General features: G+C 35.4%; 1 protein-coding gene and 1 long non-coding RNA gene across 3 annotated transcripts; one reads left to right on the forward strand and one right to left on the reverse strand.

Annotated features, from left to right (window-relative positions):
* Nucleotides 1-4,643: 4,643 nt before the first annotated feature.
* Nucleotides 4,644-10,908, reverse strand: LOC142636174 (cysteine-rich receptor-like protein kinase 10). Of its 2 annotated transcripts, none has more exons than XM_075810292.1 (7): nt 9,878-10,908; nt 6,983-7,120; nt 6,778-6,875; nt 6,422-6,632; nt 5,870-6,107; nt 5,495-5,645; nt 4,644-5,378 (listed from the first exon to the last, which is right to left on the reverse strand). In XM_075810292.1, exons 1-7 carry the CDS (start codon nt 10,701-10,703, stop codon nt 5,046-5,048), a joined length of 1,995 nt encoding a protein of 664 aa, XP_075666407.1. In that variant the 5' UTR covers nt 10,704-10,908; the 3' UTR covers nt 4,644-5,045. The 2 variants fall into 2 exon arrangements, with proteins under 2 accessions (XP_075666407.1, XP_075666406.1); XM_075810291.1 differs by having other exon boundaries at nt 4,645-5,378; nt 6,778-6,878; nt 9,878-10,905.
* A 5,038-nt stretch (nt 10,909-15,946) lies between these two features.
* On the forward strand, nt 15,947-18,625 carry LOC142636175 (uncharacterized). The gene is made up of 3 exons (XR_012844268.1): nt 15,947-17,009; nt 17,991-18,284; nt 18,530-18,625. It is a non-coding gene; the product is annotated as an uncharacterized LOC142636175 (long non-coding RNA).
* Nucleotides 18,626-19,815: the final 1,190 nt, after the last annotated feature.

Raw genomic sequence — 19,815 nt, forward strand, 5'->3', positions numbered from 1 at the left:
ATAGTTTTACTTCTCAGGTTCAACTATTTCACATTGGATTCCAAGCTTCTTTTGCAGATTGTAACTTGTTTATTTTGCATCATGTTTTCTTTATGGTTTACCTTCTTCTTTATGTGGACGACATCATTATTGCTGGTAATAGTCTTCCATTCATTGATCATCTTGTTTTCAGACTTAATGCTACCTTTGATTTGAAAGATCTTGGTCCCCTTACTTACTTTCTTGGACTTCAAATTGAGTATACTTCTCAAGGCTTGTTTGTGCATCAGTCTAAGTATGCATTGGATTTGCTCACCAAATTTAATATGTTGGACTGCAAGCCTTGCCTTATTGCATGCTCTCCTACAATTCATGTCAACTCTCAAAATAATTCTTTGCTTCCTGATCCTACTGCCTACAAGAGTATGGTTGGGGCTTTGCAATATTTGACATTTACAAGGCATAATTTGGCTTACTCCGTCCAAAAAATTTGTCAGTTTATGAGTCACCCTACTCAACATCACTAAATGGCAACCACAATGATTCTTGGATATCTCAAGGGTACATTACATCATGGGATTCACTTTCAGGCAGGCTATTTGGCCCTTTCAGCTTATTACGATTCTGACTAGGTTGGTGATCCTATTGATTGGAAAATCTATTACTGGTATGGTGGTGTTTGTTAGGATTAATGCCCTTAAATCCTATTGTATGATGCTATGTATGATATTATATATGACATTATGTATGACATGATATTGTGATTGATAAAGTTATTTTATTATTATCTAAAATAATGGTAACATGAATATGGGACATTATCATATAGTCCATGAGATACATTGTATGTAATTTATGTGAAAAATCACAGAAGATGTAAATCACAAGTTCTTTGTAAACTCAAAATTTATAGTTCGTAGTCAGTGATGAAATTGGGCATTTCATCTGCGAAGACTATAACGTATCAACTAAGATAATTTGTCTTGATCATGGAAGTGGAGCCTTCTAGTTGATATATTGATATGTTTTAAGAGTTAAGACATATTGAACAGGACCGTTGTGAGATTTATTATTCTCCTAACGACTGTCAAATGAATAATAAATCTCACGAATTCTATTTGCATGAACTCTTAATCCTGAGAGAATAATGGACCTGATCATGAGGTGTGGGTTGCTTTGATATATCAGGAGTGAGATCTAAAGTGACGGTCAAAACCTCAGTATGTTGGGCAGCCACATTTAGTGTTGATGAAACATATATTTTCAAGATGGAATTCATAGTCTCTTGATGAAGATATAAAATATTCCCTTGAGATAAGTTTAATGGGTTCAGTTATTCAGAGAGTTAGGCCTAACCACTTTAGTAAGAAATTGCTAAAGTATATATTTATGAAATTGGATTTCATAAATATATAATGAACAACGTTAAAGGATTAAACTGTATACTCAAGGATAAGATGTAGTAATTTATAAAGTGGCAGTCTACATTTATGACTTTGTGTTACTACAAATATTTTATGAAGGGGTTGCATATATAATAAAGTCTTGAGATATAATTTATTAATAAGGCCTAGAGTGCTATTATATTTATATAGTGGTATTAAATATAATTAATGGTAACTTTGGACTTGTCAAAAGTTGACGGAAAAGCCCAAGGCCCATTAGAGCTAGTGTCTTATTGGTTCCTTTTGATCCCACTCCAAGTCACACACTAAAGCCCAATAGGCTAGCCCGATTAGATAATCAGTTAGTTATAAAGGGAGAAACATACATAATTTTTTTTAAGAAGTAAGTGAAAAAAAAAACGGTGTGTGAGAGAGTGTGAGACACACTTTCATTCTCCCTTGAAAACTGATTGAGAGATCACACATCTTGGGCGTAAAGTGGAATTAGAGTGAAGATTAAAAGTGTTCCCAAGTGCTTCTAATCTTTGTTTTGAATTTCTCCATACCAAGGTACGCTATCTTGTTCTTAAATTCTGAAATTTACATTGTGCACGTTATCAATCATGAATGAAATAGATTCTTGTTTGTTGCTTCCGCTATGTGTTTTGTATGAGATACAAAACCAGAATTTTTCCTTCAGTGTTCTTGGGTAATTCCCCTATTAGTTGGTCTGCTAAGAAGTAGCTTACTGTGGTTCAATCTTCAACTGAGGCTGAATATAGAGCCTTAGCTACCACTGCTGCAGAATTGTGTTGGATTAGAATGATTCTTAAAGACTTGGGTGTTTTCTTGTCTATGCCTCCTATGCTTTGGTGTGATAATGTTTTTGCATTGGCTTTGGCTTCTAATCCCATTTTTCATGCTAGGACCAAGCATATAGAGGTCGATTATCATTATAACAAGGAGAAAGTTCTTAGTAAGGAATTGAAGGTTAATTTCATCTCAACTCTTGATCAACTGACTGATATTTTTACCAAGGCACTCCCTTCTCCACAGTTCTTAGATCTTGCTCAAAAAATGATGGGTGTTCCTCCCCTCAATTTGAAGGGGGATGTAAAGGCATATGACAAAGCTGTTGATAAACGACCTGAAGTAAAGCTGTAATAGTTAAAACTACAAGTAGCTTAACTTAGGTGCGAAGAGTGGAGTTAGTTGTTGATGTTAGTCCGTGAGTCAATATCTAATTACTCTGTATACACGTGTCAAGATCTGGTGTGTTTGTATTAGGGTTTGTTAGATTCATTCCACATTTTGTGAAGGTGGTTATTGTGTATATATTGGGGCTTGAAACGAGCTTGACTTAAGAAGAACTCCATTTTATCAAATTCTTCACTCTCTATTTTCTCTGTTTTGCATTTCTTTCTTTCACGAATTGATTTGCTTTTCAACCAATACCCTTTATAATGTTACCAACAACCCTCCTAACATCCATGAGTTCAACAGCTTGGACAGTCAAGAGGGAGTCAAACTCTATAATTATTTTCTCCAAGCCAAGTTCTTTAGCCAGAACTAAAACTTGTTCAACTGCAATTGCTTCAGTTTCCTCAATAGAGTATCTTCCTGGAAGGGGCATGTTGGGAAAAATCCTATATAATTGTGAATAAATTTTCAGCAAGCGCAGCGGAAGTACAACTACACAAGAATACAAAAATTTACATGGAAACCCTTTCTCCTTGAAGGGAAAAATCACGGAACAAACTCTGAATAATTTCACTATATTAAATAAAGATTACAATACTTAGAGATACAATTTAAGCTAAAAAAAAAACTCTTTTTTTTATACTCACTGCTCTCTTCTTTACTGTACATCTCTCACAATTTTCTCTTGCTCTTCAAAACTACATTGTCCTCAGTCTCTCTAGCTGGGACTTCTCCCCTTTTCTCTACTCCAAATGGCCGAATGGCCTTTCCCTTTCAATTTTTTCACATTTTCTTTTTTTCTTCATTCCACACTCTTCACATCAAATCACAATAAATGCAAGCTACTAACTTTGACTTTGCTTCAACCAAAACCTCTTTCTTCAGCTCTCAGGCCGCGAAAATTATATCTTGCACCCGGCATATATGCCGGGTGTGAGACACAGGGGCGGGCCCCACTGTGTGGGGGCCCCGCCCCTGTGTGAGACACCCGGCATATATGCCGGGTGCAGGATATACCGCCTCCTCAGGCCGAATGGACTTTGCTTGTTCTTTTCTTTTTTCTTCAGCGTGTCCAACACACTTTGACCCACTTCTCATTAAGAGAAGTCAGACTTCCCACAGGTCATGGAAGACAAGAGTCACACGCTCATTAAATGAGCTCTTGAAAAGACATGTGGGCTGGACCCATGTTGTAGTACACCCAACAGGGCATAGACACAACAGCTATCACTCTATTCCAATCTCGAATTATCATTCCCACCCCCAAACTGTCCATTGGTCAAAGGGATGATGGATAGGGCCCATGAGACAAATTACAAATGAAGGTTGTGCGGGTGCTCCCTCGGGACAATCTCCTAAGAATCCATTTGGATAGAACTTATTGATGAAAACTGAAAACACTGTAGCAAAATAATTTTTAAATGTGTAAAAATTACTGTTCACTCTTTTTTTATTGTTCATATGCCTTAGTGCACTATTCATGTCCCATGAACAGTGCACCAAGCGCTGGTCTTTAAAAAAAAAATAAAATGAAAACCCAGAAACCTCACAGACGTAGACGTGGACGTGCTATCCAAACCAGCACTAAGTATTATTTCTAAATAAAAGCCTTGATACAAGCACATTTCTCCCCATCTCAGTTTCACATTTGCATTAAATGCTACCACCTAGTGACAGCCACCTTGCATTATATATTGAATGACTCATCTGTACTATAGGGTGGTAGAATTAGACCCTAACCCATTCCCTTACCTTGACAAAAGGTGACGAATAAGAGGAAAGACCGAGTGACATTTCCAGGTAGATAGATAGAGAAGTGTATGAATGTCCATTTGTTATATTCAATAGCGAGGTTGTCAAGTTTTTAGCCTTTGTATGTGGTTCACTTATTGTAAAACAAATATATTGTTTTGAAGCTGTGTTTATTGCACACTATTACACACATTTATACTCATGCAAAAAGTCAAAATCGCGACTTGGTCAGTCGTTTTTTTTTTTTTTGCGTTAAACAACTTTTTCCCATTGTTTTGAGTTGATTCGGCCCCACTACAAACATATTTCTATTTGGAATGAAGGTGGAGCATAATTTCTTTTATACAACTATTTAATACCTTACTTTTACAAATATAATCATAATTTCCAACTTTAAACAACCAAAAAAGAAAATTGAAAAACCAAATTAACCGGTGCCAAATGGACTAATAAACATGGCAAGCCCTTAGCAGTGTGATTCTATATCAAACCACCAAAGTCATCATGGTAATGCCGTGAGGCATGTATCTAGTAATTGTAAAATAAAGTACAGCTTGGTCTTCTAACCATTTTGCCTTGGTTCTGGTTTATTATACTTATTGGATTGAACGCTACTACGGTTATGAAGTTTCAAATCTTTAAGCAATTGTCATATGCTACTCACTGTTCAAATTTCATGACTCATAAACAAACACTAATTCTAGTGAGACCATTAATTACAATACGTGACTAGCGAGGGTATAATTCAGTAATTGATACTTCATTGGCAGAATAAGAAATTGATTTGCTTGTAGATTGATTTGACTCCGGCTCGTTTGAACGCCTGTTGTCGTCTGTTCGGCTACGGAAAAAATATGCTGGTCGTTGAGGTAACGGCAGAGTAACAGAGTCATTGTTTAGCATAAGAACTACCGTAGCCATAGTAGGCCTATCAGCTGGATTGTCCTGTACACAGTGTAATCCTATATGGAGACTTCTGATGACTTCATTTTTCGTGTAAGAGTCTCCCAAAGTTGGATCCAACAATTCCAAGGGTGTTTCATCCCTCCAATGTTTCCAAGCCTGCACCAATTGGTTAAGTAATGTTGCAATGTCACTATTTTTGCGCCAACACACTAATGTGATGATGTTGGCATTCATATAGGAAGACAAAATCTGAATGTTTGGTTTATACTCACATAGCTTAAAAGGTCTTCAGAACTATTTGCTTGACAAAAAGAACTGTTCTTCTCACCAGTTAAAATCTCTAGAATTAGGACCCCAAAACTGTACACATCAGATTTCAGAGAAAATTGTCCAAACATGGCGTATTCTGGAGACATGTAGCCACTACAAATACAGCACCATTGATGCAGCAAATGTTAGTGACAAGATATGCTGACGGGTTTGCCTAAACAATGTAATGCTCATAGTATATCTGACAACATTACTCATGCAAAGATTCATGCTACAGGGAAGGTTAGAGTGCAACACATTCCTATATTGTCGAAAGTAGAATTTGTAGAATATTAGATTAGAGTAGTGCAGAGTTTTGGTAGACATTTAGAACTTACAATGTGCCGACAATCCTATTGGTGTTTCCTTGAGTTTGATTAATCCCGAAAATCTTTGCCATGCCAAAATCTGAAATTTTTGGATTCATGTCTTGATCTAACAAAATATTACTAGCCTTAAGATCACGATGTATAACTCTGAGTCGAGAATCTTCGTGAAGATAAAGAATTCCTCGAGCAATGCCTTTAATAATTTTGTAACGTCTTGACCAATCCAATTGTTCTCGTCTTTTAGGATCTAATCATCCATCAAATATATAGAGAGAGAGAGAGAGAAATTCAAGTTAGAATAAAAATTAGAATAATCAATTAAGCCATGCACATATTCAACCAATTCATTTGACTTTGGGAAAAAATATTACAGTCTTACATAGAGACAATTTAATCTATATTCGTCTCTTGTGAGTTCCACAACAATAATGACTTATTAATAGTTAAGCAATCAAACTGAGCCCTTCTTGGATGGATTTTATCCTCCTTGAAGGAAAACCTTAATCCTCACATATCCTACGGCAAACTATAAAATCAGACATATGCATACAAGGGACTTACCATATAAAAAGTAGTCAAGGCTTTTGTTGGGCACAAATTCGTAAACAAGTATTTTTTCTTCTCCTTCCAAGAAAAATCCCAATAACCTTACAAGATTTCTGTGTTGCAGCTTAGCTACCGTTATAACTTCATTTTTGAATTCTCCTAATCCTTGTCCAGAGGTTTGTGATAGCCTCTTCACAGCTATTTCTTGTCCATTAGGAAGTATGCCCTGAGAATATACTTCAACCGATCTTAGAACAATTTACCCCAAACAATTTCATGTAATCTCAATATCAAAAATGCTTTGGCTTTGTCGGAAAAAAAAACACACACACACACAAAATGTAGACAAATACTGATAAATAATCCTACACCTTGTAAACCACACCAAATCCGCCTTCACCTAGCTTGTTATCATCAGAGAATTTGTCGGTGGCTCCTTCAATTGTTGCAAAATCAAATTGCAAGGACTCTGCTGTAGTAATATCATTTGCAAGACAAAACAGTTAATTACGTAACTACAAATGTAAAAATTAGGAAATATGAAAATGTTATGCAATCAAATCATTTATTGTTTACCATTTTCTTCCTGAATAACATTGTATTTTTTTCTCTGCTTCCTTCTAAGGTAGCAGTAGCCGGCAACAAATAGCAACGCAGAAACAGAAATCGAAGCAACAACAACGACAATTGTCTGCAATGAGATTTGACTTTTTCCTGCATACACAATATAATGTTTCATTGCTAAGAAAAATCATAAAATGATTAATAATTAGAGCTCCTTTGTAGACAATAATGTTTCATTGAAGAGGGCTGTAAATAAGTGGAGCTGCATCGTAAAAGTTGATGGTTGTTCATTTAAATTTATTTCAACTACCAACTTAGCAAATTTATTATCAAATTAGATTTCATGTTCAACTCTAATTTATTTTCCAATCAAACAAGTTCGAGTCCATTCAATTTTTTTTTTAGTAAACAGTAATACTTATTAGAACACACACAAAAATAGTAATACTAGTGTTTTAAACTGAATTTATAATACTTATTTGATTAACTTATTATTTTCCTGTATATCGTAAACACTATTACTGAAGTTTTTACCCCTTCATAAATTTATGCTAATAATTGATAGCTAAATTATAAATAAAATTAAACTATCTAAGTTAATTAGACAGAATGATTTTTGTTCATGAACTTATAACAATTATTAGAATTTGTAAATAATTTTACTAGAAAATGGATGATTAATATCAACAATATATTATAAGTAATAATTTAATATCTTCTAAACATGACTACAAACTTATATAATCTAATCTCAAGTCTATATCCTTCTAAAAAACAAATCTTGTGTCTATATAATTATATTTTAAATATCTAAACATCTAAACATATAGTATTATAAATGTATTAATTGAGCATCATACTCACAAATTTGTTAATGAGCACATTATTATATTTGAGTTTCGCTTATTTGATAGTTGATCCTAAACTTAACTTTGACTTTTATTTAATTTTGTAAATAAATGAACAGAAACAATATTTTCGTAAATTGAGCCTGAACTGTTTAATTCCTTTACTGTCCTATGATTGAACACAAATAGATAAGTAGACCAAAAAAAAAAAAAAATCCTTATTGGCCGGCTAGATGAATAAACCAACCATATATTGGAGCATCCAGCTATGGTTTCGTCTTTGTTTGGTCAAATACTGTCTTAGAAGCTTACATTGATACATTGAAATCCATTAAATTAATCCAAAAAACAAAAAGTGAAATCACCAAATCAAGCCAACATTCGCCCCAATTAATACTAGATTTGGTTTTTTATTTTATTTTATTTTAAAAAAAAAAATAGTTTGAGTTTACTGTTTCGACTCCCAAGCCTAGTCCATTTTCGATAATTGAAAAAGAACAATAGTGCTCCATAATACATATTGCTTGCAAATTATAACCTTTAAAAAAAAAAAGAATAATAAACTCTTAATTTAGAATAAAATGGCTTTATTTTATACAGTATTAAATATAGTACATCTAAAAGTCCATCCCATATGACTCTTAAAAATTTAAATCATTTAGTACCGTGCATATATCTTGTTGAATAGAAGAAATGAATGTCAAGCGTGAAATACTTAAAATTTAAATAACTCTAAATGCAGGCTTCTCCTCAGCTGTTCTAGAATGCTCAAACCTAGCTTTGCACTCCTTAATTCCTTCAAAGGAAACATGTGTGTCACCGGGATAGGAGTGATATTAGAGGAGTTTGTGTCAGCCAATTAGATATTTTAAGTTTGTTTATAAAAAAAGAAAAAGGGTTTGTTTTTGCTTCCAAGAACTGTAATAGAGCATTCTCAAAAAAAGAAAAAGAAAAAAAGAACTGTAATAAAGCTGCTCAAGATTTGGTTGGTTTTGCAAAGGAGAATGAGAGGAGGAACTAATGATTAAAAGGGTGAACCTCATTTCTTCTCCCCCATTGTACAAAGAGAGATTTCATAAATAAAACTAGCCATTGTCTTCCATAAATTTTAAAAAAATGAAAAAAAAAAATTCCATCAGTCAAAATCAATTGAAAATTGTTAAAGTCACCATAAATTTTATTACCAAAAACTTACAAATAATATAGAATTTGATTGATATCAATTCTTTTTTTTTTTTTTTAAATAAGAATCTAACGTCTTTTTTTGTTAATCAATCTAGTGTCACTTAAACAATATAATACATGAATGTTTAAATTATATTTTGGTGATTGTTCATAAGTTAGCTTGTAAAATTTATGTAGTAAATTTTTAATATATTTACCATCACTCAAATAAATATAATAGGAAGGGGAGGTGAAAAAACGGAGCTGTTACACAACTTGTTTTACACACTTCTATCCACACCCTAAAAAGTAATTAAAATTGTGATTTTTTAACTAGTCAATTTTGTACTTGATATTGTTAAGATTTGTTCAAAAGAACAATATATTGAAATATCAATTAATACTAGTTTATCATTTCAATATATATATATATATATATATATATATATATATTTCATTGACTTAAAAGTGTGTATATATATATATTAAATTTTTACTCAAGCCAAAAAAATTAAAAGTAGCCGGATATTATCTATGAAAAAATTGAAAGTTGTAAGGGACAACTTGCAACTTGCAAGTTGGAAGGGTCAAAAGACATTTTTTTTCCTGTTTTTTTTCTAGAGCACACACACCCACGTGAGCTTCTTGAAAAATAGAAGAAGCTGTTTTCCACAATTAACTCTACAGATTATAATACAGAGGATTTGCATTTTTTTAAAATTTATTTTCTAATCTTTCGTCTCCTTCCTCCTCTGATTCATACGTATTGGCTGTTCCGGTAGGTACGAAACGGTATTGACCACTATTTAAAAAGTCGTGATTTTCAGCTGTTTTTTTTTAGAAGGAGCTTAACCCAAATTTAAAAGCAATTACAATCGAACAAATAAAAAATTACCTTTAGGTGAAATTGTTGATCCTGGAACTTGATCTTGAGGGGGCGAGGGAGCCAATGTATTTGCACTCTGGTAAAACGGGGACACCGCATACTTAACAATACAGCTAAGAAACAGAACTGAGCCCATTTGCTTTCCACCACAACAACCCGGCAAAGTATTTATAGCAGTTACAAGACACCTACTGCAATCAGCACCGGTAATGTCCGGCGTGCACTGGGCAAGGGTGTACAAAAATCTAAACGGTGTGAAAGTCGCTTCTTTTGTCCCAAACTTCTTGGCTCCAGCCCTAACGTTTGAAAGCTGGCTTGCCAAGTCGTTCATTGTTGCTCGCACTAGCTGGTTAAACCGGTCTGGTTCCGACATATTCAATCGGCTCCATAGGAAACCGCTTGGGTCAGTAGCCATGCTGGAAAAGATATAGCGGTATGAGTAGCGTACCATGCACTCTTCGTACCAAACCACCGCAGCTTTCTGCACTGGGCAGCGTATTACTATGTCTTTTGTTGCGTTGGCAACGCAATCTCGGCAAACATCGGCGGACATGTCGCCACGACAGATGAAGAGGCCGTAGACCGTATCGGCAGAGCCCATGGCAGAGGCGGTAGCGTTGTAGAATTCAATGTTGCGGGTGGCGTTGGAGGAGAGGTAAGCGAGGAGTTGATTGAGGTTGGACTGGTAGGGGGTGTTGGCGGTAAAACTGGGTGCGTTTCCGCAAGAATGGTAGGCGTAAGTTGGAACAGCTTCGGTTCTCGATTGGCTAAGGAAGCTGATCAGCAAGGAGAGGACCAAAAGGGTCATGCAGAACTTGATGGAAGGAACGCCCATTATGATGATCAAACCAGACCTCTTTGCTTTTTTGCTACTACTAGATTCATAAAATTAATAGGATAGAAGTTGCGAAGATATGGATAAAGTCAAGGTTTGGAAAATGATAGTCAAGGTTTGGAAAATGATGGCTAATTTATTCTGGTCAATAAATCAAGTCAAGCTGCCTCAAATTGTCTTAGCCTGACGAGGAAAATTTAGGAACCGTGTGCAACAGGTTCTCTTATATAAGAAAGGGTAATGCTAACTGGTGGCTTACGGCAAAAAAAAAATATATTAAAATATATATTAAAATATTATTTTTTTTATATAAAACAATTTTAAAAAAATTATTAATCACTGTTATTATTTAAAAAAATATATTGAGTCGCGTTGGAAAAATATCACAACTGAGTAAATGCTAATGTATTAATTTATGTGATATATATATTTGAAAAATTATGTGAGAGATATTAAATAAAGAAATAAAATCTCGCAATGTGCTCCATCCAGTCGAAGACTTGACCAGCCAACCAAGGGACAACGAATCTTGCCTCCTGTCACTAGGGGTGGCAAACTAAGCCCAAACCCATTTGCCCACCCATTCTAATTGAACCCAAACCCACCCAATTATTAGTTGGGTTAAATGGGCATCAACCCAATTATACCCAATGATTATTGGGTTTTAACTAAAAACTCATTGAAATTCATTTAACCTAAAAACAATATACCCAAATTCAATAAAATAAAAAAAAATTCAAATCAACCCAACTACCTAAGAAATAAACCCATAAACACAGTAACCAATCCATTCCATTTCTAAAATTTTCAGACGGTTTCTCAACAACCAAACAAGTCGGAAGAGAGTAAACACAATAAAATCAAATCAATCACATCATAGCATAGAATAGCATACAAGATCAAAACCATATAAAACAATTTAAACAAAAAAATGAGTGAGAGAGAGAGAGAGAGAGAGAGAGCGTGCGTACGAGAGTTGGCCATGGAGATTTCGTTGACCTCATTTGGGTCAAGCCAAACCTTGCCACAGCCACACTTGAGGACGCTCGAGGCGAGCCTTTTTTGGAGCTTGAGCGAAACCCTGTCTGTGTCTCTATTTGGATATCTATCTTTGACAAAATGCTTTCGTTTTCTCTCGCTTTTTGTGTGTGTGTGTGTTTGTCTGATTCGTGCGTGGCATTTGTAATTACTGGCCATTGTTGTCCTTTATTTGGTTGTCGAGAAAGTGGAGGTAATGGACGGAAAATGATGTTTGCTTAATTTTAATGTTGGTGTTTTGTTGGCATTTGAATAATGAGAGATCTGGATTTCTCATTTTTTAGATTTCTCTTCCCATTTTCTCTATCATTTTACTGGCAACCAAAAGCAGAATAGAGGTTTTGTCTCCTTTTATTTTTTATTTCTTTTTTTCTTGGCAACCAAACGGTGGACAACTTTTAGTTTCTTATCTTATTCCTCCATTTTCCTGTCAGTGAGTTGTTACTGTGTTTATGGGCATTTTGGTAATTTCAATAATTGGGTAATTGGATGGGTTGGGGTTTACCCATTATAATTGGATTGGGTTGGGTTTGGGTTAGGGTTAAAAGAAATTAGTTAAATGGGTTTTGATGGGTCATTTGGGTTTTATATACCCAACCCAATTTTGCCAACCCCAAACCCGCCCATTTGACACCCCTAATTCTTACCGATTGGTTTAATCTAGAGTGTAGGCCCCAATCACTCCACATCTCCACTGCTGTATATGATGCATGAGTAACTAAAAGTGATGTTAATAGTGGGTCTAGATAAAAACTATTAAGAAGTTAGACACATTAACAACTTATAAAAATTCTGTAAAATAATTTGTAAATATAGCATTACTAGTCATGCACTAGCAGCAATACAACTATTCAGTGTTCAATTTGATATTTAATTAGTCCCTTTGTTTTGTTTAGTAAAGTAGCTTTATCAAGTAGAATGATTATTATTTTATTACTTATTTTATTAATTAATTAGTGATATGATGTCATGTTAATTTTATTTTATTAATGAGCATGACGTCATTTTTCTTGTTGATTGGTTGCAACTTGCTACGTCTAGTTCAATTAAACAAAACAAAGTATTCATAAACCACTAGTTGATTGGTTGCTACTTGTTGCTTCTTGACCTATTACAAATTAACACATCATACTACAAAATTTATAAAGTACGGTCAATTACAAAGCACCACGTACTACTATTAGTTTTTATTATCACTATTCAGAAAACCAATAGAAATTTGCCAAATGTCGTTGAAATAGAGACATAAAATGCATGCAAAAACCAATCACCCGTGTAAGCAATGACATAAGCGGCCTAACGCATGTAAGCGATGATGCAGGCAGTCCAATTGAGTGTTGACATATGTCACCTTGAAAACCAAAACATTTCGGCCAATCAAAGGATGCCACGTGTCTTGGAGAAAAAGTCTTAAAGCTTCTTTAATCAAACTGACATGTGTCACCAATCAAGTTTCACCACATGTCGCTCACCCACCCCCAAATTCCTATAAATAGAAGCCTTCTTAAGGCATTTCTACACACCAAGACATCTAAAGCACAAGTAGCATCAGAGAAGATTCAGAAGCACTCAAAAGTACAGAAGCTCTGCAAGAATCAAGCTTCAAAACCTTCAAGAACTTCAACCTCAAAACCCAAGAATATTCAAAACAAAACCATCCAAACTATCAACCTAGATCTTGAAGTTTGCTGGAATCAAACTCAAAAACCTCTAGAAACCTTAACAAACTATAAATCAACGAAACTTTACGGATTCAAGCCTTTAAAGCATCAAAGGATTTCCACCACAAACCTTCGAAGATGAAAAATGTAGCAAGAACACGAAGAATAAAGAATTTCTAATAAGCTTATAGCCAGAAATTCATTATAATTCTGTTTCAAGGGTCTTCAATCCATCCTTCAGTCAAATTGGAGGATATTTGGTGTTCAAGTTTGTTAATACCTGTTTTCACGACACATATTCTACAAGTCTAATCCAACCAAGCCCTACTTCCTTATGGACTCAATTCATGTATTATATTATATTTTATTCTTTTAAGCATGACCCAAACCCATGCGACTTATTAGGAGAAATTGAGAAAGTGTGGTTTGGAGGGTATGGGTTGGTTCCTTTCGAACCTTTTGCATGAGCCTAGCCCATGCGTGCTACCAAGTGGGCAAGGGACGCTGGTAGCACCTCAGGCTCATGGAGTAGGTCTTATATCCAAAATTTTCACTCCAAAATAGTTTTTATACTCTGGGTGACTATGACTCAAAGTTTCTGCTCAAACATTTTTTTTTCCTTTAAACATAGTTGGCTCCCATTAGCCAACTCCATGCTAGCCCTCACTTAGGTGAGCCTCCCAATGGTCTAAAATTTCTGACCAAAGGCAACCAATTAAAGAAAACCCACTTTATTTCCAAAATCATGCTAAAAACATACAAAATTCTTCCCTAAACAAAAGTTACCCAAGCCAAAATACCAAAATAGTATCATAGGGGATAAAAGCCTCTTCTACCACTCAAAAACCAATCAAGAGCAACACCCCAAACTCTATATAAAACTTTCTTTTCAGCTCATAGACAAGGCAACCACGTTCTACCTAGAGACCTAAAACTTCAGAGCAAAAGCTCATTCATCCAATCAACAATCTCATAATTCCAAACTTTAGGAGTGGAAATATGGGTTCAGGGGAACCGTTCATCTCTTCCTCACAACCTCTCTCAATTTCATCTTCTCGGTGACTGTGAGTCGAAGTTTCAGACTTGTTGAACCACGTTTTCCCCATAGAGCTGAAACTTGAGAGCAAAAACCCACTGAGCCAAGAAACATTCTCACCATTCTGAACCTTAGGGGTGAAAATATGGGTATAGGGGAGCCTTCCCTCTCTTCCTTACGACCTCTCTCAATTTCCTCTTCTCGGTGACTGTGGGTCGAAGTTTCAGACCTATTATGTTTTTATGCTTTTTATGCTTTTTATGCACTTTTGCTTTTTTAGCATTTTGATTATCTCTTGTCAAAACACCATTAGCCTTTGTTTTCTATACATTGTGAATTTTGGGCTTGATTCTCCACAAATAAACACTTCTAAAGAGCCCAAGGGGAGATTTGGGTCGTTTTCATATTTTTGGCCTTTGTCGCAAAACGTCCCCGACAAAGTCAAAATCACATTATTACATTTTCAACCATTAAGTCTTTCAAGAAGATCAAATCAGAGGATCACTCTTTTGTAATTACAAAAAATTATACCACATATTCATTAATACAAATTCGTATTTATGAAACTATTTTACTTGTTTGATTTATTTCAAACTCGAAATTCAACCGTCCACAATGCCCTCCTTGTCTTTACCTTCCCCACCACCCTTTTCTTCTTTCTCGCCACTTCTTCCTCAGCCTCACTTCAAACCCAAACCCTACTCCTTAACCCTCTCACTACTCCACAAACCACCCTCTCATGGCCCGAACCCAAATCTGAATCTCTCTCCACCGAAGCCAACCCAGATTCCACCTCCATCGCCACTTTCCAACTCCACCACATAGACTCCATCTCCTTCAACAAAACCCCAGACCAACTCTTCCACCTCAAGCTCCAACACGATGCGCTGCAAATGGACTCTTTTCTCTCCCTTGCAATCGCCAAGCACGACAGAGGTGGAGGTCTAGGCCTAGGGTTTAGTAGCTCAATCATCTCTGCTCTAGCCTCAGGTAGCAATGAGTACTTCTCACGCATCAATATAGGGACCCCACCTAAATACGCATACATGGTCCTGGACACCAGAAGTGACATGGTTTGTATCCAATGCTCTCTTTGCAAATAATGTTTCAAAGTGGCAGTCTAAATTCATAACTTTGTATTACTACGAATATTTTATGGAGGGGTTGCATGTATAATAAAGTCTTGGGATATAATTTATTAAAAATGTCTAGAGTGCAATTATATTTATATAGTGATATTAAATATAATTAAGAGCAACTTTGGACTTGTCCAAAGTTGACAGATAGCCCAAGATCCATTGGAACTAGTATTTTATTGGTCCCTTCTGGTCCCACTCCAAACCACACATTAAAGCCCAATTGGAAAGACCCAATAGATCGGCCCAATTAGATAATCAGTTAGTTATAAAGGGAGAAACATACAGAATTTTTTATAGAAGAGAGAGAGACATCATTGTGAAATGGTGTGTATGTGTGGTTAGAAGCCACTTGATTATTATCCCTTGAAAACTGATTAAGAGACCACATTTCTTGGCGCCAACAACAACAAAAAAACACGCAAATTCATATCTAAGCGAAGATTTTCTAAGTTAAGGTTAACACGAATTCACTTAAAAGATAAAGATGAATTTTGCACTGAAAATGAATCTTGCACAAGAGATGAATCTTAGGTACATAATTTCCTTATCAAATATTTTTTCATAATAGTTAGTAAAAGAATAAACAATAAACTATAAGTTTATCCACCCGGCTTAACTCCAATCCAATGCTCCCCCTCCACCCAAAAACTCAAGAGACAATGGTCAATCAACAGTCAACACAAATATATATTTACATATATACACTTACACAAAAGCTAAGAAACCAATTTTGCCCAAAGAGGACCATAGCATACAATCCTTATTTCGTTGAAAATTAAAAATTTATTATAAAAAATATTGTAACATTATATCTTTTAGGGCTGATATTACTGTTTATGTGCTTTTCGTCACTGAGCTGTCCATAAACAGTATCATGGACCAGCCAAATGAAACACAAACGCACGCAGTTCGCCGCGCTACTCAAACGCACCCTAAAGTCTAAGTCAAAGCAGAAAAAAAGAGAGATTATAAGACAAAAAAAAACAGTCAAAGAGGTCCAAGTCTAAGTCAATACACTGCATTATCAAAAAAAAAAAATAGTCACAAGCCATACAATGAAATAGAGAAACAGAGAGAGAGAACGCCGCTCTCAGTCAGCGAAAATTATATCTTGTACCGGCATATATGCCGGGTCTCTCACGCACTGTGAGACCCGCCAGTGTGTGAGTGACCCGGCATATATGCCGGGTACACCATATACTAGCTCGTCAGTCAGAGGTTTTGCAGCATAGATGAGATAGAGAAAAAGAGTGAGAACTGAAATACCTTAGTGTTGCCTGAGGTTCTCATTTCCCGATCCCGCCGTCGCCGTCGCCGATCTCGCAATCTCCGATCTGGGTAAGGGAATCTCCGATATCGCCGTCGACTGCTCTGGATGTGGCTGTTGGCTGAGTCGCTTCTATTGAGGAGCTGAGGTTCTTATATCCTTTAGGTTAGGAATTTAATTTGGTTTAAAATTTGATTGGGTATTTAGTTAATTAGTTTATAGATATTTAATTATTATTATTTTTTGTTGATTTAAAAATATTGCATGAGTAGTGCATGGGGTCCGCATTCATCTTGGCTTTTTCCCTTGTGTTCTTTTTGGTCTTGCTATAATTGTAATTTTTTTTTAAAGATTTTAGTTCATATTTTTTGGGGTTTTTCTTTTTGCTTGATGTTGATATCTTAGTCGGATGATAAAAGAGATATTATTAGGAGCGGTTGTTAGAAAAAGAAAAAAAAAAGGCCTAATATATTGTTAAGTGACCAAATTATAGATCAAAGTATAATTTTATTGGGCCTAAAAAAAAACTGAGGGTGGTCACCAATTTGTTTTTTTAAGGACAACAAATATAAAATTTTAAATTATTATATATAAAACAAAACAAAAAAAAAAATTCCAGGTCAGGGGCCTCAACGTGCCACCGCCTCTGCACTCGGAGTGTGTTCCTATTAGGCTTTGTGTATACCATTGTGGACTTGCATTGGTCTCTTTTGATAGAGATTCTAGTTTGGAGCTTGTGCCTTATCCATATCATGCTTGTAGAATCTTACCACAATAATTTCCTAAAATATTTTAGAACAAGAACAGTGTTAACCGTCTTTTAGTTCTCAGCTGGCGGCCGAAGCTAAAGAAACTTGTAAACGCTACCTTTTGTTCCATATTCTTTGTACTCTCCCTTTGAAAGCAAGCCTTAAATTTACAATTCTGGGTCAGTAAGTACCACAGCTTCACCCCCGAAGGACCAAAACCAACCTTTGTAGCTCTGGCATATACATTTTCGTTGCTAACAAATGAAACAAAACAACTCCCACTATCACCACTGACCTCAATCATCAAAATATACGTGTATTATAATCTCAAAAATATTTAAATTTTTTTGGGTCTTTTTTTTAAAGCATTAAACTTTGCTCATGTTGGTGAAAACAGCCTTGCCCTAGCATTGGTTGAGGATGTTGCTGAGCTGTCTGGATTGTCTTGCTAAGTCTGTTTAGACTTCACTATATTTGCCATTCTGGGTACTGTGAGCTTTATTGAATTCAAATTATGGGAGGCACGAAAGTGAGAGTGATAGCTCTACTAGTTGTTTTAGTCTTTGAAGGTTATTATTGGGAGAAAGGACGTTCTACCACTGTGACATATGACCATAAAGCACTTGTTATTGATGGGAAGAGAAGGATTTTGCAGTCGGGTTCTATTCACTATCCAAGAAGCACTCCTGAGGTGAATTTCATATTCATTATTTCTTACTATGAGATGTAGTTTTTGATTGACTAAGTTGAAAGCTGTTTGTGTGTGTGTGAACTTACATTAAGTGGGGGAGGGGGAAAGTAAAGTTCAACACTATGGGAATGGGAGAACTAGATAATGCCACTGAGCTACAAGGCTCTTGGTGATAGGCATAGCTAGTATTGATAGATGTTGCATTACTTCTTAATTTAAATTGTAAACATTGGGATGCAATGTAGATGTGGCCGGATATTATTAAGAAATCAAAGGAAGGTGGGCTGGATGTCATCGAGACTTATGTTTTCTGGAACTACCATGAGCCTGTGAAAGGAAAGGTATGGAGATCAGGCCTCTCTAAATGTAATGGAATAATTTATGATGTCTACAATGGCTGATTGCCTAGTCTATTTGGCTTTTTAATAGATAATTATGGCAGTTGTCTTTCTAAATATATTATTATTCTTGTTGATTGATTTTTTTCTTTTTTTCTTTTTGGTAGTACTACTTTGAAGGCAGGTTTGACTTGGTAAGGTTTGTGAAGACAGTGCAGGAAGCTGGACTTTTGGTGCATTTGAGGATTGGCCCATATGCTTGTGCTGAATGGAACTATGGGTTTGTTTTTATTACATGCTTTCTTTTTGTGATGCTGTACATTCACTCTTTCTCTCTCTCATAGTTTTGTATGTTTATTCCTGTTCTACTATTTTACCAATCATAATAACTGAAAATGTGTTGTGTCTGGCCTTGGTTTGCCTAACTATAAAATATGTGGTTGATCACTGCAGTGTTATGTAGTCAAGCTAATGTTGTAGATTCATATATTCACGGTATTTAAATTTCTATTGGCAAAAAGAGTTTGTTGGATTTTTTTTATAAAACCCAATAAAGTTGCTTGAGAGATTCAGTCAATTCTGGAGATTTGCTTGAAATCTGAATCTGAAATAATTTTCTCTCCAATTTATTGTGCACAGATTCTGAAACTCCATTTTCTTTTGGCAGGGGATTCCCTGTTTGGTTACGTTTCATTCCTGGAATTCAGTTTCGGACAACAAATAACCTTTTCAAGGTATTAATATATTTGATCTTTTTTTCTCTTTTTTGTTTTTGCTTTCAAAAACAGTTTGCGTAAGTTGTACACAACTCGTCTAATTGTGAGTGCAGAAAGAAATGAAGCTTTTTCTAGCTAAAATTGTTGGATTGATGAAGGATGAGAATCTCTTTGCATCGCAAGGAGGGCCAATAATTCTGGCACAGGTAATTACCTATATATTATAGCCAAGTATTGGTACAAACTCATTGATTCTAGACATTTTTGTTTTCAACAAGCTTTTAGACTCTGTGTTTGCTTAATAGTATATTCCTGTTTATTGTTAATGGAACAGACTATATTTAATAGTTATGAGCCTCTTCAAATAAATTTTCCATGTAGCTGTTTGAATCGGTGGATAACCTACTGAGATATACTTAATTTTGTAGAGGTTGATGGTTATCTTAATCAGGGATCAAAGTGTAGAGTGGCACTCAT

The sequence above is a fragment of the Castanea sativa genome, chromosome 5 (genome assembly GCF_040712315.1).
Source record: "Castanea sativa cultivar Marrone di Chiusa Pesio chromosome 5, ASM4071231v1".
Lineage (NCBI taxonomy): Eukaryota > Viridiplantae > Streptophyta > Magnoliopsida > Fagales > Fagaceae > Castanea > Castanea sativa.

Excerpts from the sequence above, each read along its gene's own strand:
- LOC142636174 (XM_075810291.1), bottom strand. The coding sequence starts at position 10,703 with ATGGGCGTTCCTTCCATCAAGTTCTGCATGACCCTTTTGGTCCTCTCC. Across the intron at positions 6,633-6,777 it reads GATTTGGTGTGGTTTACAAG|GGCATACTTCCTAATGGACA; the intron begins GTGTAGGATTAT and ends GTATATTCTCAG. Across the intron at positions 6,108-6,421 it reads CCTTGACTACTTTTTATATG|ATCCTAAAAGACGAGAACAA; the intron begins GTAAGTCCCTTG and ends ATGGATGATTAG.